A 25,975-nucleotide genomic window follows, 5' to 3' on the forward strand; every position below is an offset into this window, starting at 1 on the left:
ATGTTTTGAAACTTTGTAGCTTCAAGGATAAATTGTAAGAAAATAAGTCAAATAGTAATTTAAACTTGAAAAAACAACAACAAAAAAAACCAGAAAAACAGAATAAGTAATCACACCATGGTCCTCCAAGGGCAACCTAGTAAAAAACTAACCTAGCTTATAGTAACTGAAAATTTTAACATATGTTTTGAACATTGCCATTTGGATTATATGACGCCTAATGTGAAGAGAGGAGATGTTCATATGTACCTCTAAAAAAATACCGTAAAACAAAATAGCGTAAAACAAAGGAAACAAATTTCCCATGAGACGTTTTCTGATACAGACGACATTTTCAAATGCGGACTGCATGGTCCAACTACTAATTCTGGAAAATCCAAATCGTTAGTTTATGATGTGTTGGGAAGCAAAATATATGCAGTAAAACGCCTTTTTAAAAACAAAATAAACCGAAGTGCAAAGAGTTGTTGCAGGACAGCAGTTTTACATTATGCTGTTGCAGGGGGCAAAATAAATATTTTTCAGTTAATAGTTTCAAATGATGCCACTACAGATGCCTCAAATTTTCAAAATTGCACATCTTTATATTTTGATATAATTAAAAATGAAATACGTGTGATTATCTTTCTAAAAAGAAAGCAACCTAATATTTGAAGAAAATTCCATAACAGACAACAGTATGCCATACAAAGGATGATAGACTATCATCAAGAAGGGAAAAGAATAGTTTTCGTACAACACGTAAAAATTTATACTAGTTTTGTGTCTCACAGAGATTATCTGTCTCAGCTTTACTCTAATTAGCCATGGATTTTAAGTCTTTCATTACTTCCATCAATCTGATATATTACCTTGGTGGAAGTGATGAAAAATTTGACAGCCATGGGGAATTAGAGTAAGACCAAGATAAATATGTCAAGATAGATCAGTTCTGTGAGCCCTTTGAAGGCAAATAAATCCGTTGATTTTTGAATTATCAACTTGGTGGGAGTGATGAAAACTTGAGAGCCACGGCTAATTAAAGTAAAGCCAAAATAGATAGTCTCTCTGAGAGGCAAAGCTGGCATAACCTTTTCAGAGTTGTATAAGAATGACTCTTTCTCCTTGTTGATGATTTTCCCTTCTATGAAGGGTGGACTCGTTATTTGTTAGCATCTCAACATACCAAAGATAGAATTGGCATTTATTTCTGAAATTAAAAGCGCATGCATTACGAGATTACTAATGTAATAATTACAATTATTGATTACCATAAAATACAATACTTTAGAATATTATACTTTATATATCGAATATTACTTCGTAAAATTAAAAAAAAAATCCGTTTCCGTACAAAAAAAAAACTATTTAGGAGTTTCTACTTCATTTGAATTGATATACAATTATTATTAAATACATATATCGTTTAGATTTTCCTTAAAGCACCGTAAACAACCCAGTATTGGAAATTGCATAGAGACGGCGACTCGTTTAGCTAGGCCAGCCATTGTCTAAGATGTGAAGACCAAACGTGCATCTCGAATTCCGTTATCAAACAACAACCGATCGAAAATTGAAAATATTGCCCACGAGGCCACAGTTAAGATTGGTGGTTAATGGTAAACAACGACGTAGAACCGCCTAGAGGCTTCCATCTCTTCTGTTGGCTCTGGCAGACTTGCTCTACCAATTCCAGGCCGTTCGTTGCCTATGACCATGTCCCATGGAACACTTCCGTTGGTGAAATTATCGATGCCGGGCGAGGCAGAGCAGCGCCTAGGTCCCATCAAAAATGAGTAAGTAAGAAATATGTGGTTCAGATTACTTCATTTTGATACCCAATTTCAAAAGGTTCCTTAAAAAAAGATTTTGGGCATAGGGAGACATTCGAGAAGTCAGTCAAACTGATTTTTCAATTAAAGAGCTATATATTAATTAGAAACGATAAAAGTAGCGAAAAAATAAACGCATATTGGTGGGTATTTTCACTAAAACGGTCTTTGCTAGTTTTGCTAGAAGTTCTAACCTCTTGAAACCTTACTACGATACTGAATAAGGCAGTACAATTTTAACGGATAATTCTTCTTACAACGAGAAAATTCAAGCAATCTTCCAAAAGGGGAAACAATCGATTCCATCCAATTAACTGAAAATGTAGGGAAAAACCGATTAATTAAGCTAAAAATATAACGAAAACAGAATACCGTCAAGTAGCTTAGATCAAACCTTGGCAAAAGCAATGGCCGTGAGAGGAGTATCTTCTGCTGGTTTCACTACGCAGGTACACCCAGCAGCCAATAATGCAGCTACCTTTCTTGCTATCATACCAATAGGGAAGTTCCACTAGAAATAGATATCAAACATTGGTGAAGCTTATACATATACAGACTAAGACACATTGTAACTTCCATCACAATTTAGCGATCACGTTTCCTTTTAAATCGGGCGCGAAATAAGAAACGATAATTTATTTGATGATTTCGATAATTTATGCTAAGTGTTTCTCAGCTATCAGAAGAAATAAACAGAACTATGTATAATATCAAAGGAAAAACAAAGATTAAGTATTTCTACCTTAACAGACAAGTCTAATAAGTTGAATGATCGACATCATGACTACCCCCTTAGGGGGCAACCTAGTAAAAAATGCCCATAGTAACCAAAATTTTTAAGTATACGTGACAAAAATACTATCAAGCGAGGAAGAATCGCCAATATAAGCTGATTCAGGAATAGTAAAAAAAATATTTCGATTAATCTTAACGATAAAGTTTGTTGTGAAAACAAACTTGTGAGAATTCCAAAAATTGCCTGAAACTCCACAAAATATGATTAGATCAAAATGAAAACTGCACCACAGGAATTTTGAAAGTAGATGCTAATTAGAAGAATTAAGGTCACTCATCTTTAGCATCAAGAAAAATCACGTTTTCACATGAAGCCAGAAGTCAGCACGGAGGAAAAATTGAGACAATCTTTTTTGATTTCTCACCTTTAGCCCCCCCCCAAAAAAAGGTCATAAGAATTGTCAATTATTTCGCTAAAAAGTATCCATGGCTACTTTGCATTACATAATACATAATCCTGCCAAACATTTTATTTATTGGTTTTCCTTGAGCCCTTCAGTTAGCACACTGCATATTTAGCACATTCTTCAGTTAGCACATTTTAAATCCCATCTAGCACCGGGCTGAATACCAAGGCCCAACTTTAGTGAAAACCCCAAAGTATCAAGAACAATTTTGAAAATAGCTAAACTACAAATTTTGGATGGCCAAAATAGAATAAATAACATATATTTTGCCACCTAAGCAGTTCGAATGCTAGCATGCAACGTAGAAACGAAAAGATTCTCGCTGCAACTGGTAAATTAGTTTCGCTTCAAAGAAAACTGTAAAAAAAAGGGTAAAGAATAGGCCACGCCACTGGACGACTTTAAAGTCCCTACCGGTGGTGCTGATCTCTATTTCATAGCCCTTCAGCCAGGAAGTGCAATGGAGGCTGGGGACCAGTCATCCTGTGCTTCCTCACATCTTTCCTGTTTACCTTCCCCAGATTTCTCCAGGTGTCCATTGAGAGCTAGGTCGATTCTGGCTGCGCTTACGGAGTCACGCCACTGACCTCCGTTCAAAAACAAATAACCAGGGTTCAAACCCCTGTCCTCACAGACAATGGATTTCAATTCTAGCGTGCTAACGACTCGGCGAGGACAGCTCCTAGAAAACTGTGATTCAGGAAAATAGCACAAGCTATGACAATTCTAGAGTGTCTCCTTTAACGGTGCAGCTTGCATTAAGGAAATGATCACTATTGTAGTTTACCTTCTAGCTAGCCTTGAATAAAATATTGATTGTATTTTCATCATTAAATAGTGCAAAGTTAGACGGGATTAGGATTCCTCTCGTGAATGTTTCTCCAAGGTGTCTGAGACAAGAGTTCTGTGAATAAAATAATGGACCGTCCTTCCAAGTGACAGAGGATTTAAAATAAAATACTCGATTTTACCGATTAATGCACTTATGACTTGATTACGAACACTAACCACGTTCGCAATCACTAAAAGAGCTTTAGAGAACGTAAAACAGTCTGTTTGCGAGAAAAACAATAGTCAATGGAAGGCAACATAAGGGTGTGTATGTCAAATGTTTTTGCTGAACATCAAGGAGATTGTAAAAAAAAAAGAATAGAAGTAAAGCGAGAGAAATTTCCCATTAAATTAGCTTCAATGTAGACAAAATTAACTTGAAAATATGATAATAATAATAATAAAAAAAGTAATTTCGTCTTTTTTTCTATGGTTCAATATCCAATTAATTTTGATTTTGTAAGTTGTAACATACAAATCGTTTTTTCATGTAATTTTTGACAAGTGTGACCCGCAATCTCTATGTGCTGCAAGGTTTTTTGTAGGTTAAAAAAGATTTAGAAAGCCACTTTAAGTCGTCACATGATTTGCTTTGACGCTGGTTCCAGCCAAACGAGTTAAAATATATGAGATGTAAGAAACTATTCCAGAAGGGTCAACAAAATGATACATTATTCCAAATGTTAAAAATTTTAAATGCATTGTATACTTCTGGTTTTCCATGACAAGAGGGGGGGGGGAGGAAGGAGTCCTGAAAAACGAAACAATTGCTTAAATATTCTTCTTAAAGGCTTTAAATAGCTATGAATTTCCCATTCTTTGTAATTAAACACAATTTTAAGGATAAAAATATTAATGAAGATAAGGATCATTCTAAAACAGTAACACATAACCAATTGTCACAAATGTACTTGTTTAAAAAAAATCCGGAAAACGTAATACTATTTGAATTTTTCCGTGTCTTATGACAATGAAAAACATAAGAATTAATTGGGCATTTCTACTGATGAAAATTATCTTCATAAAGATATTGCTGACAAAAACACCATAAATTCTACCAAGAATATTGGCGTAACAAAAAATATAAGCGTACTAATTTAGCATGTTTTCGTATTAAAAAAATATCGATTACATAATCTCTTGCAGAATTGCTAACTTTGTAAAATCATTAAAAATAATCGTAGGATACTTGCAAAAAAAAGTACCGGTGTGATCACGGCAACAACGCCTGCTGGTTCTCGGACAGTAACAATCTGTTTCCCTACTGATGGGGCAGGAATGTGTTCACCGTAAGCTCTTCTTCCTTCTTCAGCAAACCACTCGAAAAAGCTTGCCGCAAAGCCAACCTCTCCCATTGCTTCCGGAAGCGGTTTTCCCTAAAAAAAAGCTCATATAATCAAATGCAATAGCATTTTTGGTCTGTTTATAAAATTAAGGCAGCGCAATCAAAACGATCAGCTCATTTTGTGTATACCCCAATCAGAGCACTGATAGCCAATCTCTATTTTGGTATTTTCCCGAATTCCACAAATACACATTTTCTGTAATCTATCAGTCCCATTTTCAACGACAGTACAGAAAATCATCGTCCCTGGTGGCTTTTTCACTAGATCTATCAAACCAGAATGCTAATCATGGTCTGCATTTCAAAAGCAATTTGTGTTTTTCCGCTCAGTTTTTTGGAGAAAGTACTAAGCGGAGACAGGCGTTAAACTATATCTCAAACAATGTTTATTTTTGTTGGAGATATTCACCAACAATCACTGGCAAGAGAATCATATAATCAGCGGCATGCGTCGTTGATTATAATCAATCGTAGTAATTATTATTGGGATAGTAAGATCTATTTATAATATAATCTTGATATTGTACCAATTGGTATACGTAAGGATCAATTAGTTTCTGTTAGTCTTGTTTTACAAAAGCGGTAAGCTCCTGTTACATCTAGTCAACAACGCAAGGTTATGTAAAGGCTAGCTGAAGCCAGTATGTCTCTGGAGCACTTTTACAATCATGCCTTTTGGTTCCTGATCAGAGTTTACCCTATTTTGACTTACGGGTCGAGATCGAGTTGAACCTTTCAGGTAGACTTTGTCCTGAGGTAAAGGGGGCAAGGAGGCTTATAATTTTATGTCTAGGGAAAGAGGACAAATTTTTTTTTCTCCGGTTTTCGCAAGAGTATATAATACGGGTTTTCTATGCATGCCGTTCGACGGGCTCTTTTGCTAGTGCTTCGATGTCTAAAAAATAGAAATGTTTTAAGAAAAAACCTGAATAAAGTTACCTCTCCCCCCAAGATAAAATACTGAAGTGTTTAGAATTTCTCGTATAACTTATTCTACCTTCTGTATAATTACTTTGTTTTTGGTTGTTTTTTTTTATACTTGCCCGAAAAAAATACATTGATACTTACATTCTCTCGAGACAAGATGTTTGCAATATAACTCTGTTGCAGCAATAATTCTTCTTTGATCTTGTGAAGAAATGAAGCTCTTTCCTAAGAAATATAATATCAATTACGAAGTAAAATATATGTACAAAATAATTTACTGGTTAATTAATATACTACTGAGGATAAAAGTCTTAAGACTATTTTTATATATTAACTGCGATGACAGACGATTGTCATGCATGTACACAGAACTTACAACTCACTTAATACATAAAATAAGAGCTAAAATTATGTAGTCGGATGAGAACATTTTTTTCAGAAACATGACAATATATTTGTTTTGACTAAATCCACTTTTGTTTTATATTGCTATAATCCAATAAGTTAGATGAATTTTGGCATGTGAGCACTCGGAAGTCTGGTTAGGAGATGGGCGATGACCCAGAAACTAAGTTCAAAGGGAGGACTGTCCTGAATCACCTACTTTTTAAAATCCATTATTACAAACTCAGCCAGTCAATAGCAAAAAGAGTAAGAATTGCCAAAAAGAGAAAATTTGTAGTTTCAATCTCAATTTCATAATTTTTGAGTACTCCCTGCGTCAAATAGAAAAGTAGACGAAGTTCCAGAGATGACATAAAATAAAGCATTTGCTACTTAAAACCTTGTCATGGGAAATGGAAGTTTCAGGAATAGATACATACACAAACACAGGGATTGTGTCCTCTAGTTCTACCTTCAGCCTTTCCCTCCTTGTAGCGCTTAAAGAGATTTTGCTACCTGTCTTGAATCTATATAAACACAAAAACAAAATCAAACTTACTTTAGATTCAAATTCAGTCGGATTTTCAACTTTGTTTTCAGCTAAATTTGACCTTTTTTGGCCTATTTTCATATAATTTTTCGAATCATACAAATATTAAAGTAGGTCTATTGCAGGCAAGAGCCTATATAGCTATAACCACCTAGCATAAGTATTTGTCTATTTCATAAAACTTCAGTCTCCAGAAGAAGAGAAAGGGTCAGGATGGATATTTGGAAAAGCCTTCCCAGTCTTATATTAAGGATTTAAGTTGATTTCTGAACTTTCGTTAACCTAGTAAAACCACTTCCCGAGTTAGCAAAATCCGTATCCTCTACCTTTTCCTTGAATTGACAAAACTACCTTTGGGGTCAGTTTACTCCATTGCAGAAAAGCAGAATTGGCAGCCAGAATAGCAGATTGCGCGTCTTCCACAGTACAGTTTGCGACGAGTCCAAGGTTTTCATCCGTTGCAGGGTCAAAAACCGGAAAGGAATCCTGCTTTTTGGAAAAAGACCAAACGCCGTTAATATACGCTGGATTCATGATTAGAACTGAATTTGACAGATTGGAAATCTTTCTGATAAGAAATTTATCGACAACGACTTTGCTCAATCGTGACAGACTGTTTGATTTAACCAACTGCAAACTTGAGATTAGCTGAGAATCAGGAAATGTATTTAGATACAAATGACTGCACAATAAAAAAATTTTTACATGGTTATTAAAGATGTGCTAGAAATAAGAATTTCATGACGATAATGATAATATATTCAAGATGTAGAGAAACCAATTAAACTTTTTTTAGACTAATAAAAAGAATACAGATCAATAAGAATTCGTTAATTACCATACCAACAAATTCGGATTCAGGTCTGGTTTGTGTTATCAGCATGTTTTAGCAACTCTTATAAAGAAGAAATTTGGAACAACTAGTCTTCATTTCTGCACTCTTGATATATCTAAAGCATTTAAAAACATTTGCCATGCTTGGTATGCTCTTAGTCAACTTGTTGTGAATGCTCTGTCCTTCTTCTAAAGTTATGGGACATGTACCAGTAAGTTCATAGTTAGACAAAACAGTATCTCTCTTCACATCTTTAATGCTTCTATTGAAAATTCTTTGTCTTGTATACGGGGATCTTGGCTTTCCAAATTCAAAGAAACATACAATTTAGTTTTGCCGACGACTTGCCTCTTCTTAGCTGAGGTGAGGTTGATTTCGTATGTTCTTTCAGGTCTGTTGCTGCTGCATTTACAAGTATTGGACCATTGCTAACTGTTGATGATTGTTAACTCCTAATTGTTGATGAAATCTATTCGTCTCATCCTAGGGATTGTAGTTCATTTTGCATACCTCAAGTCCCTTTTTTCGATGGGTTCAGAATTTCTGTCTCCAATTTCCTAAGTTATTTCTGTGTTCAGAATTCGTGACATTAAGAATAAGCTAGAACTCGGACATTCCTAACAATCGCCTGATCCACCTCTTCTACAAATATTTTTTAAATTTTATTGTCCTTTTGTTTATTTGTGGCTTGTTTTCTTTCCGGTTGTATTCCATTTTTACCTTTTTATAAGTGGCTAGCATCATGTACATAATTATTATTAGAGCATATCATTAATATCATCAATGTATAACTCGAGTCAGGAAATCTAATGTCGACATTTTAAACAAAAAAGGAAGGATAAAACTGGATACAATAAGAATTAAGGTAAGATTCTTTTAGCAATATTTCCCTTAGAGAAAAGTATTAAAAGCAAACACTCCCGGTAGAAACAACAAGAAAGCACGGAGTACGTCATAAAAATCAATTTGATTCAAACAGACGGATCTAATGCCCCTCTTCCCTTTCCATCATAAATATCTAGGTGGAGTTACAATAAAATCACAGACCGAATTCCTTCAAAAAGTTTGAGCCTCGTTTGATTTAGAATGTCTGTCAACACAAGGAACTTTTGCCGTTTGGTTCGATCCTCTGTCGATAAGCAAGTAGTTCAATTAGTAAAGCCGTATTTGAATTAGCATCTCTGTCGACAAGAAATTTCGCTCCTTTTTTTTATTTTCCGTAGGTAGTGCGAGCGTTCAACATGTAAAATGCTGCTATAACATCGACTTCAAAATGGAAAGCGAACTAATTATATTAAAATAAAAGTTGATAAACACAAATAATGGTTTATTTGTGTTCAAGAATGACAGGGAGCAATAACTAATCAATTTATCAATTGAATAAAATCTGACAGCAAATCATATAATTATTAAGAAACTGAATTCGAAACTAACACCAAAGATATGTTCATTTTGCTGTTCTCAATTGGCACTGAAAAACGAAATCAAATACTAATAAAATTCCGCGATGTGGATTGTCTGTCGACTCTCTAAGGATCGATCAAAGATATCTTTGGAAATTAAGTACTCCAATATTTTGTTGTACTTGAAAACATCCCCTTACCGGGTTTTGTTACCGTTTGCAGCTAGATTACTTTAGTCTGATGAAGGAAGGGAAAAACATATCGAATTACCATAGAGTAGGCCTGCAGATGCTGCACAGCTTGACTGGCCCAGGATAGGTGAAAGATTTAGGTAGAGGGTTATAGTCTTCAAAAAAGTATAAACATATAATTTTAGTCTTTTAACAGGAAAATTTTACCTAGAGAACACAGAAGAAATAAAACATATTACATCTTAAGATGGAAACAATCCTTAAAGACGTAAATGCAAACACTCATACAGTAATTCAAAGAATAAAACTTATTAAGTTTTGATGCTTACGAAAAAGTTTCTGCAATATTTTTACTATTGTTTAACCGTTAACTGTCTTTGAAAAAAAATGATCAACTTTGTGCAAAGCAGGCCTATCTTAACGCGTTTTAGTTTGAAGCATTTTTGGGAAGATTTGAAAAAGCTTAAACTTTCTTGTTACCCACAACAGACACGTGAACAATAATACATATCCATTTTTTTTTTTGGGGGGGGGGTACCTCGTTTTTTTAGCGAATAAAATTTTGGCACATCGTAAAAAACTAGAAATATCAGGGGGTAGAGGATCCCCAGATTATTGACTCAACATATGCGAAGAGGCCATTCTAATGGAATTTTTTCAACGAATCAAAAATATTTTCCAATAATTAAAATTAAAAGTATTTAAGCGTTTCAGATTACAAACTTAGAAGTGAATTGAAAGCAGCGCGTTTACCATAAAAAAAAAAAAAAAAAAAAAAAAAAAAAAAAAAAAAAAAAAAAAAAAAAAAAACAAACAAACAGACTTATGACGAACTTGTACAAATTTCAATAAATAGCAATTGTAATTGAATATTTTATTTAAATTAACCAAGAATGAACAGAACTATCTTATTTGGCCTTCTTAAAAATAAACTCAAAATCACATTGGCCTAAATACAAAGGCAAAAAGATAAAGAGCAAATATTTAATCTCGATTCACAGCCAGATTTAGGTACAAATATAAAGAAATGCATCACAAATAGGACAATGAATACCATACTTAAAAATGGTCAATTTTCTACCAGAATAAAAAACGAAATGGTAAATTGACTCATCGTAGCCATTAGCACTTCATCAAGCTAAGAATAGGAAAAGCCAACGTTGACAACGGATTACACTGAGTCACATAACTTTAATAAGTCTTTCCTTTTGAGTTATGTGCTGGAAAAACACGTCCTCCCGTTTTAAGCTGCCCACCATATCCTTGTTCTTGAAGGGATAGGACTCGGATAGCCTGGGACAGTTTTAACTGGCTTTCGTCCCCTTCTAAATGTTACATCTATATTTTTGAGAACAAAAAGGCTGAACAAGGACTTTTTTCCGTCCCTGAACTTTTTTCCATCCTCCCCCCCCCCATGAGTAAGATAGTACAGGAAATCAAATCGTGATAACGATGCTTTCCGTTATCAGCAATAGAAGAAAATAATAACAATACACTGCCCATCCGAATGAGAGGAAACAAAATTTAACGGCAATAATAAAATAATATACCTGCTTAGGATAGTGTCACTGAACGACAAAAAAGGAGAAAAACTGACGACTTTATAACGAAACGCCATCAAGGAGAGGGATACAGCATACATTCCTCTGAAATTTCAGTATCTTTAAGATACTTAAGATAAAATCTTATATTTTACCTCTAATTCCCATGTTTTTAATAGATTCGCTACCCCCCCCCCCATATTCCCATGTAAGAACTGAATTTCAACCAACCTCAATTACAGAAGCCCAGAAGAATAAATTTTTGTGATTGATCCAAAAACTCTAACTGGAATACCCACATACAAAATTAATGATTCAAAGTTTCACTAACATGATACAGCATTATCTAATTCTAGTTTAATAGATTCTAGTTTAGTAGCAATTGCATGCACTCACAGTGTTGTCAAATACTGTCATACTTTTTATGATATGGATGGAACTTGAAAAAAAAACTAATTTGTCTTAGTGAATATTAATGGCATTTTTTGTGATGAAGGAGACGAAGGCATAAAAATGAAACTGAAAATAAATAAAAAACTCCGTTAATACAAGGGGTAAGAAATGATGTAATACTAGACAACCAAATTAAGAAATTAATGTGCAATAATTCAAAAGTTATCTAATTTTAATAAGTTACTCATATTATGCAAAATCCACCTATTTCCACATTTTCTCTTAACACTCCATAGTTACGCTGACACTTTTTCTTTATAACCATACACAATGACATATAGATAATAAAACAAAGAACTAAGCTAATTCTAGATAATAGACTACTGAAGTGTTATTTAAAGTATTGAAATGCTCAAGAAAATGTAGGCCCAAACACACCTCCCCACTAAAAAACTAGGGCTTTTGAGAGTATTTTAAAAACTTTACAGCAGTCTCGCCGCAGGCGGTTGTAAACTAAAACAAAATACAGATTTAACATAGCTGCTTCGTGGCACTTATGATTCTTGGTTTTCGAGGTGACTGGTTTGCTCAGTGTGTGGCCAAGTTAATTAAATTAATGAAACTTTCAACAAAAACAGCAAATAGCGACAATGGCATAAAATGTATTATTATGAATTCTCTAAACAATGGATCATGACGTTTTAGCTCCTAATTCTACCCCCACCATGAAACTAACATAATGAAGAAAAAACTAAGCATTTTAGGATCAAAACTGACAATACAATTTACCACTTTTCTGCGCCAAAAATATCAATGAGTAACTTTTCGACGCATTAACTTAACCATTAGCTTGTGATTTATAAGCCTAAATAGAGGGCGATATAGAAGCTCAATTCATATTGCATTCTATGACTGTGTGCTAGGGATTTTAACCAAAATTCCTAGGGATTTAACCCAAACGTTTTATCGCCACAATGAAAATGAGAATTTCGCTTCTAATCAACTCAATGCTACATGAAGAAGAAAACATTTGCAAAAAAAAAGAAAAAGAAAAAAGATGTGCCTGTGTTTAACCTCAAAATGAAAAATAAATGGTCAAACCCTTTCTTCTATACTTTGTTTAATGCTTCACATGTTTTTGTTGCGCAAAATATTGAAATTAAAATACCAAAAACAGTTGGTAAAATTCAAATAATATAATAATATAGACTATATTATTAAAGATAAACAAAACAAAACAGCACTTGAAGCATTACACTCCTCAGCAAAACACGACTCAACGAAAAAATAATGACTATACACAAGAAATACTGCTGAATGATAATACGAAAACGTACTAAAAAATTGAAGTTCTATAAATTGATGATTTGCAAATATTTTCTCTTCCTTTGAAATTCGAATTTCTAAAAAGCTGAAAAAACAAACACAAACACACAAAAAATTCCATAATTTGTAAAAGAACAAAAAAAAATAAATAACACCCAAATAATAGCCAGGAATACAACAAAATTGGAATACAGCGCCTCAAAAGATACCCATCATAGTCACATTAGTTATATTGAAATGGGTTAGTTATTCGGGTTTTGTTTTTGTCTCCTTTTGTTTCTTTTTCTATTTCCCTTTTTTTTTTAAATAAAACATAGAAAAAACATACTAATCAGGAAACAAAACTCATGATTCTTTTTACTTTCACTGCTATTTATTTTACAATTACAAATAATCGCAACTACTTCTTACCAATTGTCCTAATGGCATGAATAGTCAGAATGTATAGGATCAATAAGAAGAATCAGTAAATCCATTACATTAGTCCCAGTTGGTCCTGTTTTTATATGATATTTTCCACTATCCAATCCAGTAAAGAATTTGTATGAATCATTATTGTCCAAGCTTTTCTCTGCTTCTTCGAAGGGCACATGTCTTGCTAAATCACAAGATACAATAGCACCAGCAGCGTCGGTTGGTCCGTCAATTCCATCCGTACCAGCAGCAAGGAAAGTGGCCTTAAACTTCTTGAATAGTTCTGGGTCAGCTTTCATATTTCTGGCAACTTCAACAAGGAACGAAAGTGCCAATTCTTGACACCGTCCACCTTTTCCACTACCCGAGACTGACACCGTTGTTTCACCACCGACAAGGATAATAAAACGCTTTTGACTAACCATCGATATCCGACATAGACGGTTCAACGTACACGTAAAGGAAGCTGACAGATCCAAATCATCTTCAAGTACTATTCCCAGATCTTCAGCGAACTCAAATTTGCAAGTTGTTTCAACCTTAACAAGGTCAATCATCATTCTCATCATTGCCTTGCCCACACTTCGCGCCTCCCCTTTTATACCCCTCGACAATATAAAAACCAGATTATTACCTTTGACTGCTTCTGACCTTATGGAGGTTAGTAAGTGCCAATTACTTCCAACTAAAAAATTGAACACATGCTCAAAAGCTTCATCACGACACACTGGCTGCTGTAAAATATTCATAATTTCTTCACTTACATCAATGTTATGTTTGCTCAGAACATCAAAAGCCGCATTGGAGCTATCTTTGTTGCAAACAGTTGTCCCACTTGCAATAACATCTAAATGGTCACCTATGACATCACTAATTATAAGTGCTATTATTTTCCCTTTACACATTCTGGCTAACCCACCACCCTTCACTTTTGATAGCCTTTTCCGAACAGTGTTTATTTCAGCGATGGTCGCACCAGATTTTGATAGCTGATTTACAATTTCTACTTCTTCATTTAAGGAGATGCCATCTACAGGAATTTCAAAAAGAGCTGAACCACCACCTACAAAAATATGACAAAATAAAGTTTCTTGGCTTGATCACACGAATAGGCGTCCAAAACAAAAAAAGAATGAAAGGAAATTCTTCAGAAAGAGACATGCTATTTAAGTGCAGAACGGCTCAAACGAGAACAAATCCCCTCAATTCTTTTTAGTATTACAGAATTTTACCGACCAGTGAACTTACTTTTCACCTACTCAACCCTACTAATCTCACCTGTGTCCTTTCCCCTCCAGTTAGTAAACCAGAGTAAATCCAATGAGATGGATAAACCAAAAGCCATTCAACGTCAAGTTTTCTAGATATTTTTTTTTTCCATAAAGAATTATCCCCATTTGAATACTCTATTTCTATCCTGATACTTTTAGGTTATTCGTACAAACTTTCTGGTTTCTACCTTGAATAGTTTAGCTGAATTCAAAGAGCCAGTAGAAAAAAATTTCACAATAAATAGACAGAAAAGGCAATAAAATTCAATTCAATTTATCTTTTTTTATTAACAACAAATGGGTCACACACACACACACACACACAGACACACACACACACAGACACACACACACACAGACACACACACACACAGACACACACACACACAGACACACATAGCTAGAGAACATCAAATGGGGAAAGAACAACTAAATGTGGAAAACTAGAGAGTTAAAATAGTCTTGTTCGGTGAATCCATTGCTATGCTGTTGTAGCAATGAAAGGATATACATTATATGCTAGGCATTCTTTCTTATTATATTGAACTTAATTGTTTCTGGCAAATTTCTTTCAATCAACATCTCTAAATAATTAAGATTTTAACAAAATGTAAACGCAGATGTCAGACAAAGTTTGATACTCGTCAGATCCCAAAATCAGGTTCTTTCTGTTAATAAAAACCAACTACAACCATTTCCTCGACATCAAAACAAAGACCTAACTTCACATACGAATTTTATAACTTCACATACGAATTTTATTACTTCACAACATAAACTTTCACAAGAAAATATGCCACTTAAATTCAATGCATTGTCTACAAAAGTGAATAGTGACCGACTAATTTCTCTAGATATTCAGGTCGGTTCGATAGTAGTCAGAGCGGGATTGACTGAGCTATTAAACAGTGCTGGTGAAACTGTTATTAAACAGTGCGCCCTGTCTAGTACTTTTAAGAATGTGAAACAAGATATGACCTCAATATTTACCCTTAAACACCAGTATATACACCGAGAGATCAAATAATAGCCAGGTTCTAAAGTTCTGGTTCCAATGGCATCCTGAAAGTGTAGGAGAGGGATTTTTTTTTTCCGTATCTTTACTCAAAGATACACAGAACACGATATTTTTCAAAATCTAGGGGGAAGATTTTGTCAATCTTTTTAAAAGAAAATAAAAAAAAGGTGTTTTCAAATCTAGAGACGGATTGAAATTACCCCTTGTCTGGCTTTCTACTTTAGCATCCTTGACTGGTTCTAGGAGAAACAAAAATTTTACTTTTCTTCCTTTTACATTCCTTTCTTTTCTTTTCTTTCTTCTATTGAATGTGATGTGTAACTGCAGCTGGTTTTGTACTAAGATGTATGTGTTTAGATACGTTGGATGTATCATCAATGACATTTTTTATTTAGTTTAATTTTCAAGGTACCAATTGTAAGCATCTAAATCCCGAAAATGTGAGCAATTATCCCTGAATGAAATATAAGCCAGGATTTCATCCTCAGACAGTTTTCTAGCATTAGTGCATTACTTTATGAAGTTATCAACCCCTTATGTCATCAGGTATATGGTTCTCACTGGATGGATTGGTTAATTATAAAAGGGAGGCGATAGTTACCTTCTTTTCATGAATTATTTCAGGTATAAGTGTTTGGTTCATTGAGGTTTTGCGCAATTGAGGTCTCAATTCTGGCTAATTTCGGTATAACAACATGTTTACTATTTGTCAACTAGTAAGAAATTTCGAAGAAACGTAAAAATAATCCACACACGTCCTCATGTCCCTGTAAGTTGTGAAAGTGAAGATTGCGCTATTCTGAATAGATTTGATAGTAAGTGCCGATAGTGCAATCCATGTTAACTACATAAAGAATATGGAATCCAAATTAAAGACTATAATTTCTCGATTAGAAATGTTTCGATGATAAATTCGACCTTGACAGAAGATATATCCTAGTTTAATCATAAAAAAAAAGTTAATACAAGTCTTTGTATGCCGATAAGAGTCGTCTTTTATAGGGAATGTAAGATGTTTTGGGAAGAGAAACAGTGATTACGCTTCAACTTTGCGAGCATCAGGAGAATCTAGTTCTGCGACATCGCTGTGAGGACGGTGGTTACAGCAATAATAGACTAACAAATCTTTGCCTGGCTGTTACAATAAATGACATCCTCATGGATTCTTTTGAGTAATTTTGGTTCTATTAAGCAATTTGAGACAAAGAATCTTATAATTTAAATAAAAGAAGTCAAATTGATTATACTAAATGAAATAGCGATGATGAAATACACTTTAAGTAGAGAGGACCTATTATTTTCAACAAAAGGAATGCTGTAAACCTGGATAATCCAGCTCCAGTAGTCATTGATGACGAATGTTTTGATGTGGAGGGTATTTGAGGGAGAAAAATATTATAATATGTATAAGACAATTCATTTTTTTTTACATACGAACTGTGTGTATAAATTTGTCTTATACAAATTAAATAAAAAAAATTTACATACACTACCTCCACTGGACTTCATTCTTTGAACGTTAAAAATGAAACACCACCATTTGCAAAACTGATGTAATTTCGTTTTATTTGGACGTCAATATCGCAATATTATTCACAGACTCAAAATTAACAAGCATGAAAAACAACAATTTCCTTAATTACCGACATTACTAGAAATAAACCTTATTCGTAAAATGTACGCTTCGTGTTCGGATTTTGGACATGTGAATTTCTTGAGTTAGGTGAATAAAACTTTCAGGAATATATCTACGTCTAAAAGTGTTCTGAACCGCGTCAATCCATTCTCCTCACCTACTTGTAGAATTTGAAAGACTATAGAAAAAATAGGCCCAAATAAAAAGAACAATAAATAAATAAATGAAGAAAGCAACTGTCTTATGGTTAGTTTGATCAACATAACTCACTGAAACACCGGCATTAAGGGAATCGATAATATGTCTACCATACCGTTCTTACGATCGCCAAGAAACTTTCAAAAGTTGTTGATTAAACCCTTACGAAGGTCTAGGTATTAAATACCCCCCCCCCCCAAGGCCTCTTTAATGCTTTTCGCACTGATGAAATTAGAGATCATCAACACAAGTAATTGACAGTTCTTTCTGCCAAAATTTTCACATTTTCTGGATATTCAATCAACAGGTTTGTTAATTATGAATTCCGTAATCTAGAACAGCGGTCGCCAAGCTCTGGAAATTCATCGACCACTAAACGTGTCATATTTATTTGGTGGACCCACTAGAATCAATTTGGAAAAAAGATGCTGTAAAAACATCCATACGTGATAATAAGAAAAGTTTTAACATAGCTAATAGGAAATACACATAAAGGTAAAAAAAATATGTATGCATAGTAATTATTTAAAAAAAGAGCTGATGATTTTAGTGTGAAGATTGCTATTTTTTACTTAACATCATGATGTTGAGATTCGGTTTTAATAATGTTACTGCAAGACAAAGAGTTGCATCTATTTCAAGCCGAGAGAGGTGCCGAATTTTAATTACTGTCACAGATGAAAATATTTTATCGAAAAAATATGTAGTTGAAAATGGAATCAAATTTTCGTAGCCTTCTCACTCAGTAATGGGAATTCACTTATGAGAGAGACCCAAAAATGAGCTCTTCATAAAGAGGACTTGAATTTTAATTTAAGACCAAGGGAGCCGGCAGAAAATTTTCCCAGGGGGGGGGGCAAACACCAAAATATCAGCGGTGGTTGGGTGACAGGGAATACATTTCAGGAAATTTTTTGGTAGGAATAAGTATATTTTTAAACACTTTTAGGAAAAAACTCTCAAATAAAACGAGTAATTAAATTACATGCAAAATGAAACAAAATACAGTAAATTTCAAACGACAAGGATTCCAGGTAAGATTTCATCAATAATATATTTAATTATTACGCATTTAATCTTAAAAGAGAATCAAACTCAAACCAAAATTACATAAAGATTTATTACTTCCGTAGATTATACCAGACATAGACTTGTCTTTCTGCAATTTTCTACGCCTTAGTATAGTTTACAGAAGGAGTAGAGATACTTGACAAGAGCTAAGAGCTAATATGGCACTTGTGACGAGGCAAGAAGAGCTAAGAGCAAAGAGCTCATATGGAATAAGCTCTAACAAAATTCTAAGAATCAATAGATTGATTTAAAGGAGAATGAGAGGCTTAATGCCGGTCAGGATTTAAAATAAGAGCTCTGAATCACGATGTCCTTCTAATTATCAAAATTAATTAAGATCCGATCACCCACTCGTAAGTTATAAATACCTATTTTTTTCTAATTTTTTCCTCTCCCTTTAGCCCCCCAGATGGTCGAATCTGTGAAAACGACTTTATCAAGTCAATTTGTGCAGCTATCTGACACACCTACCAAATGTCATCGTCCTAGTACGTCCAGAAGCACCAAACTCGCCAAATCACTGAACCCCTCCCCCCAACTCCCCCAAAGAGAGCGAATCCAGTACGGTTACGTCAATCCTGTATCAACGACATTTGTTTATTCTATCCACCAAGCTTCATCCCGATTCCTCCACTCCAAGTGTTTTCCAAGATTTCCCCCTGAAACTCCCCCCAATGTCAAAAAATCTGGTCGGGATTTGAAATAAGAGCTCTGAGATATGAATTTCTTCTAAATGTCAAATTTCATTAAGATCCGATCACCTATTCGTAAGATAAAATACCCCGATTTTCACGTTTTCCAAGAACTCCGGTTTCCCCCTCCAACTCCCCCAATGTCACAGTATCTGATTAGAGCTTTAAAGCACAAGATCCTTCTAAATATCAAATTTCATTAAGATCTGGTCACCCTTTCTTAAGTTACAAATACCTCAATTTTCAAAATTACCCCCCCCCCCCAACTCCACCAAAGAGAGCAGATCCGGTCTGGTAATGTCAGTCATGTATCTTAGACAGTTTTTTATTCTTCCCATTCAGTTTCATCCTGATCTCTCCGCTTTAAGTGTTTTCTAAGATTTCTGGTCCCCCCCCCCCCCGATGACGCTGGATTCGGTTGAGACTTAAAATAAGTGATCTGAGTTACGAGGTCCTTCTAAATATGAAATTTCATGAAGATTCGATTACTCCGGTCATTTTTTCTAATTTTCAGAATTAACGCTCCCCCCCCCCAATAGACTAGATCCGTTCCAATTATGTAAATCACGTATTTACGACTTCTGCTTATTTTTCCCACCAAGTTTCATCCCGATCCCTCCTATCTAAGCGTTTTCCATGATTTTAGGTTGCCCCATCCCCAAACTCCCCCAATGTCACCAGATCCGGTCGGATTTTAAAATAAGAGTCCTGAGACACGATATCCTTCTAAATATCAAATTTCATTGAGATCCGATCACCCGTTCGTAAGTTAAAAATACCTCTTTTTTCTAATTTTTCAGAATTAACCCCCCCCCCCCCCCAACTGCCCCAAAGAGAGCGGATCCGTTCCCGTTATGTCAATCATGTATCTAGGACTTGTGTTTATTTTTGCCACCAAGTTTCATCCCGATCCCTCCACTCTAAGTGTTTTCCAAGATTTTAGGTTTCCCCCTCCCAAATCCCCCCAATGTCATCAGATCCGGTCGGGATTTAAAATAACAGCTCTGAGACACGATATTCTTCAAACATCAAATTTCATTAAAATCTGATCAACCGTTCGTAAGTTAAAAATACTTCAATGTTTCTATTTTTTTCAAATTAACGCCCCACCCCACCCTCCCCCAGATGGTCAAATCGGGAAAAGACTATTTCTAATTTAATCTGGTTCGGTCCCTGATACGCCTGCCAAATTTCATCGTCCTAGCTTACCTGGAAGTGCCTAAAGTAGCAAAACCGGGACCGACAGAATTTGCGATTGCTATGTCACTTGGTTAATACCAAGTGCCATAAAAATCATCCTGCCTGCAATCTTCATAATTTATCATTTTAAAGTTGATTTAAGACAATTAACGTAGGTTATGTCAACATTAATTGATATTACAAAGTGTGTCAATAATACGGAATTTAAAAAAGGAATAGAAAAATAAAATCAACTGATTTAATGTTGAAAGTCTGTAATATATATAAAAGTGATAATGTAACTGATAAGGGGCTAATATTGTGAGTAGTCGGTGAAAGATAGGACAAGTAAAATCACACTGTTATTACAATTATCAACAAATCTAAATGGAAAGTTGAAAACAGTCCATACGAAACTTTTTTGATGATGTATTCACAATTTTTAGGGATTATATGAAACAACAACACTATTTTATTACATTTAATTTGTTTCTCCTCTTTTTGGCTGCGTGTTTTATCAATGTCCGTACTTGATCAATTCATTATAGTTGTGCTATATAAAAACACCAGGATAGTTAACATTGTTAAATTTGACTTTTGTATGGTTACAAAACTATCTGAGCTAGTTTGTTTTCCTCGGAGGGGGAGTGTTTCGAGAAGATATCCCCTTGACGAGGGAATTTTTTTAATTTCTGTTCTTTTGAGATCACACCAACGCGCTACGGACAAGGCAAAATACTGAGCCGACCTTTCATCTTGCGTGAGGAAATTAGATTATTTTTTCAGTATATTTGTAGCTGTACTTCTACACAAGTCACAATAACACCTTTATAGATGTTGTCATGCCAGCATTATGAACAGATTCGGTAGTTTTTACATTCACAGAGCCAAACAGATTGACAACACTGGTTCAATAATAATAATATAATAATAATAATTTATTCCAGAAAAAGCCCGTGGGCCATAGGAAAACTACATAACAACAAACAAACAACAAATTAACTAAATTAAATTAATACTATTTAAAGAAAACGCTCCCGATGTGCCGCTGCAATCCTTACAAATCGTGCTATCCTTTTGATACTCAGGAAATTTGTCTCTTTCATTCTATCTACGATCCATATCTCATCCAATTTTTCTTTACCATACATCTCTCGCCTCCAATCATTCAATTCGACACATTCACACAAAAAATGTATTAAACTTTCATCCTGAGATCCACACATAGGACAAGCAATAGATTCTACCTTCTCCCCTTTTCTCCCTTGATAAGAACGCCAAAAAGTAAAAAAAAAAAAATAATTGTCCAAAGGGATCGAAAAATACAAATAAAATAATAATAATGAAAAAAATCCAGATAACAAACCCACAGTCAGCAGTATATCCATACAGGTAAATAAATTATTTCGGCAAATTGACAATTATATTCAGTAAGTCTGAATATTCTTAATCATTTATTTGATAAAAATTTACATGAAAACAAATTTTACATGAAAAAAAAACTATTACTAAGAAGGATACGAGAATCTAAGACTTGGATGACAAAATTGAAGATCGATAATTACAGGGTTCGGACATGTCGGTTCGTTTCAGATTATAGGCTCTGTCCTATTTTTATAGGATTTCCCGGGCCCAAATATAGGCCAAATACAGAATTAGGAAATCCTCGGGATCAGATCTATGGTAGATGGCGTGGGATGCATGGTCACATAAATTACCAAGTTTATCCCGATCCCTCCAATCTAAGCGTTTTCCATGATTTTAGGTCCCCCCAAATTCCCCCCAATGTCACCAGATCCGGTCGGGATTTAAATTAAGAGCTTTTAGACACAATATCCTTCTAAATATCAAATTCATTGAGATCCGATCACCCGTTCATAAGTTAAAAATACCTCATTTTCTAATTTTTCAGAATCACCCCCCCCCCCAACTACCCCAAAGAGAGCGGATCCGTTCTGGTTATGTTAATCACGTATCTAGGACTTGTGCTTATTTTTCCCACTAAGTTTCAGCCTAATCCCTCCAATATAAGCGTTTTCCATGATTTTAGGTCACCCCAAACTCCCCCAATGTCCCCAGATCCGGTCGGGATTTAAAATGAGAGCTTTGAGACACGATATCCTTCTAAACATCAAATTTCATTGAGATCCGATCACCCGTTCGTAAGTTAAAAATACCTCATTTTCTAATTTTTCAGAATCACCCCCCCCCAACTACCCCAAAGAGAGCGGATCCGTTCTGGTTATGTTAATCACGTATCTAGGACTTGTGCTTATTTTTCCCACCAAGTTTCAGCCCAATCCCTCCAATCTAAGCGTTTTCCAAGATTTTGGGTCACCCCAAACTCCCCCAATGTCCCCAGATCCGGTCGGGATTTAAAATGAGAGCGTTGAGACACGATATCCTTCTAAACATCAAATTTCATTGAGATCCGATCACCCGTTCGTAAGTTAAAAATACCTCATTTTCTTTAACTTTTCAGAATCACCCCCCCCCCCCAACTACCCCAAAGAGAGCGGATCCGTTCTGGTTATGTTAATCATGTATCTAGGACTTGTGCTTGTTTTTCCCACAAGTTTCAACCCAATCCCTCCAATCTAAGCGTTTTCCATGATTTTAGGTCACCCCAAACTCCCCCAATGTCCCCAGATCCGGTCGGGATTTAAAATGAGAGCTTCGAGACACGATATCCTTCTAAACATCAAATTTCATTGAGATCCGATCACCCGTTCGTAAGTTAAAAATACCTCATTTTTTTAACTTTTCAGAATCACCCCCCCCCCCTTCCAACCACTCCAAAGAGAGCGGATCCGTTCTGGTTATGTCAATCATGTATCTAGGACTTGGGCTTATTTTTCCCATCAAGTTTCAGCCCAATCTAAGTGTTTTCCAAGATTTTAAGTTTCCCCCTCAAAAATCCCCCAATATCACCAGATCCGGTCGGAATTTAAAATAACAGCTCTGAGACACGATATCCTTCCAAGCATCAAATTTCATTAAGATCTGATCAACCGTTCGTAAGTTAAAAATACTAAAAATCGGGAAAACGACTATTTCTAATTTAATCTGGTCCAGTTCCTGATACGCCTGCCAAATTTCATCGTCCTAGCTTACCTGGAAGTGCCTAAAGTAGAAAAAACAGGACCGACAGACAGACAGAATTTGCGATTGCTATATGTCACTTGGTTTATACCATAAGAACACTATGCTACAATGAGATTAACCGAACAGACGGACAAAAGGATGATGAGGCGATAAACGATAAAAAGCTGATTCCGACAACCTTCCATGCAGGAGGGCCAACTTTGCACTTCTATCAGGGACATCAAACCTACGAATTATCTTACCATTGCTATACCAAGGGGGAGATAAAGTAAAAATTTACAATATCTGAAATAAAAAGTCCGAATCTGATTAACATCATCTTTCTTTAGAAGGGGATGAAGACCAGATAGATAAAGGACAGATTGATCACAGAATGTAGCATATAGCCTACCCAGTGCACGTCTATTATACTTCCCTCGATTAGCAACTATCTTAGAATGGCCCATTTGAATAACTGGGCCGTATTCACATCAGCCAGCCAGCGTTCAGCCAGGAAACACACAAGTCGCAAGAACTCCAGTCTCATTAAGCAGAGACTACTAGCCTATATACTGATCTTCGCTCATTTCGGGCAGGCCCAACATGACAAAAAACAAAACATAGGCTACTAAGTCAACACAACAGCATAGCCCAGGCAGAAGCAGCTTACTAAGCCCAACACAAAGCATTAGTAAGTTCAAACAGCTCAACAGTTGTAATTAATTATCAATCTACACCAAAAGACAGAAAATTGCAAATCATCAGCAATGTTCTTAGTGCTCTTCAGCCGAAAATATAGGAATAATAGGATTTTAGCCAAAATACAGGCATTTTATAGGAATGCATTAACATATAGGAATTTATAGGCGAGTCCGAACACTGTAATTACGAAAAGGGAAAACTTGCTTATCTAGTTTATGTGGATTAACATTTTGTTGTAGAATCACCATAAACAGAGTTTTCTAATAGTTCTCATAAGGTTCAACAGAAATCTTTACTCTCATTTATATAGAGCAGAAATTTACTTAATAATTTTCATTCCAAAGGCGTCAACTTTTTTCCTATAATCAAAGCATTTAATAACCCTTTTATTTTCTCATCAAGAGTTTTATTTCTCATTACTACTACTACTTCTACTACTAACAAGTCACAGTATCATCAAACCGATTGAGACCAACACAGCTGCGAACAGTCCTCCTCCATCCCAATCTATTCAAAGCATTCCTCTTTACTCCCTCCCCAGAGGTTCAAAATTCTTTACATCCGTCCTTAAGACCTCTTCCTGTCCCATTCGGGGACGACCTGATTTCGTTTGGACCTAGACGGATGGCCGACAAGGACGATCTATGGCAATCTGTCATTCTTCGTCCGCAAAATGTGTCCTAGTCATCTAAACCTTTCTCTCATTATAGCCCAAGAAAACTGGATAGAACCACATGTTTCGTATGATGTTTTATATACGGTCAGTCAAACGAACACCCAAGCTAGCCCTAGACAACACCTCCGAAAAACATATAACAAATACTCCTTCGTTTTCTGAAGCGACCATGCTTCCGAACCATACTTGACCACTATCTTCACCACTGCTTCCAATATTCTAATCATGGTTGGCTAACTGATCTTCCTATACTTGCAAACTTTTTTCAACTATGAAAAAAAAAAAAAAAACCTTGGACCTTGACCATTCTAGTTTTTATATTTTCACTATACTCGACATCTTTATTAATAATACAACCCACGTAAGTGAAGCTACCCACTTGTTCGATCTTTTCCTTACCCAACATTAACTCTTCTCCTTCATTTAGTCCTAGTCTAAGCGACTCAGTCTTCTAAAAATTAATTTCGATCATTAAAATCGATTATCCCTGAATTCTTTTTATTATAATTTATCTAATCTTTTCCATACTCGATCACTTGTTTTTAAATAATATGTCAGAAAAATTTAACAGGCAAATTCTGTGAAGTTAGGATATAAATGTACCTGTTCAAACTTTATAATCACAACAAGGTCAAAAAACATCGTGAAGTTAAAGAAGTGGTTCCCAGCCACTTCCCTTAATAACACATATGTATGACTAGCTGCATAGGCTTGAATGGAAAATGTATATTTATTTTTAGATGAAGCTGATTTCTCTGTGCAAACCTTTGAGAATATCTGACGGCTCAGAAGAAGTATGAATAGAAGAATAAGCTGAAATCGGTTTGAAGATTAAAGCATTTAGGTAATAGAAATAAATGAAATGAGAAAAGATGAAATTTTCATGATACAAGTTCTATCCTTCTAGGGCTACATAAAGGTCACTTGAGGACTGATTTACATACCAGAAATCAATACAAGAAGCAAATCATCTGAATCCAATCCTTCTATCATTTTAAGTGCTTTTTGGCTTCCTTTTAATGAGTCTTCATCAGGGAGATTGCCTTTTGCGCCAAAGAATGTTGTTATATTTTCCCAGTTGTGGTAGTTAAATAGCTCTTCCTCTTGCTTAGGCACGAGAGCAATACCACTTGCTATGTTCTCGTTCCCAATAATTTCAATAGTAGCTTGCATCATCTCTGATGCAGCTTTTCCAAATCCTAAAAATATAAAAGAATAGTCGCTTCTAAACCAAGAACAAATCATACATGGTCAAAGCATATCAGCTCTCGCCAGTAAGTTAGTTTGCCCGGCGC

General features: G+C 35.1%; 1 protein-coding gene and 1 long non-coding RNA gene across 2 annotated transcripts in view; one reads left to right on the plus strand and one right to left on the minus strand.

Moving 5' to 3' along the window:
- Window positions 1-25,975, minus strand: part of LOC136040782 (succinate-semialdehyde dehydrogenase, mitochondrial-like) — a 51,885-nt gene that overhangs the window by 13,593 nt on the left and 12,317 nt on the right. Inside the window, 5 exon segments of the mRNA XM_065725107.1 lie at window positions 2,206-2,322; window positions 5,050-5,220; window positions 6,258-6,341; window positions 13,918-14,216; window positions 25,625-25,879. Coding sequence (XP_065581179.1) covers window positions 2,206-2,322; window positions 5,050-5,220; window positions 6,258-6,341; window positions 13,918-14,216; window positions 25,625-25,879 — 926 coding nt within the window.
- LOC136040783 (uncharacterized) lies at window positions 17,680-25,868 on the plus strand. The gene is made up of 2 exons (XR_010620883.1): window positions 17,680-17,771; window positions 25,421-25,868. It is a non-coding gene; the product is annotated as an uncharacterized LOC136040783 (long non-coding RNA).

This window comes from Artemia franciscana, chromosome 21 (assembly GCF_032884065.1).
Source record: "Artemia franciscana chromosome 21, ASM3288406v1, whole genome shotgun sequence".
Lineage (NCBI taxonomy): Eukaryota > Metazoa > Arthropoda > Branchiopoda > Anostraca > Artemiidae > Artemia > Artemia franciscana.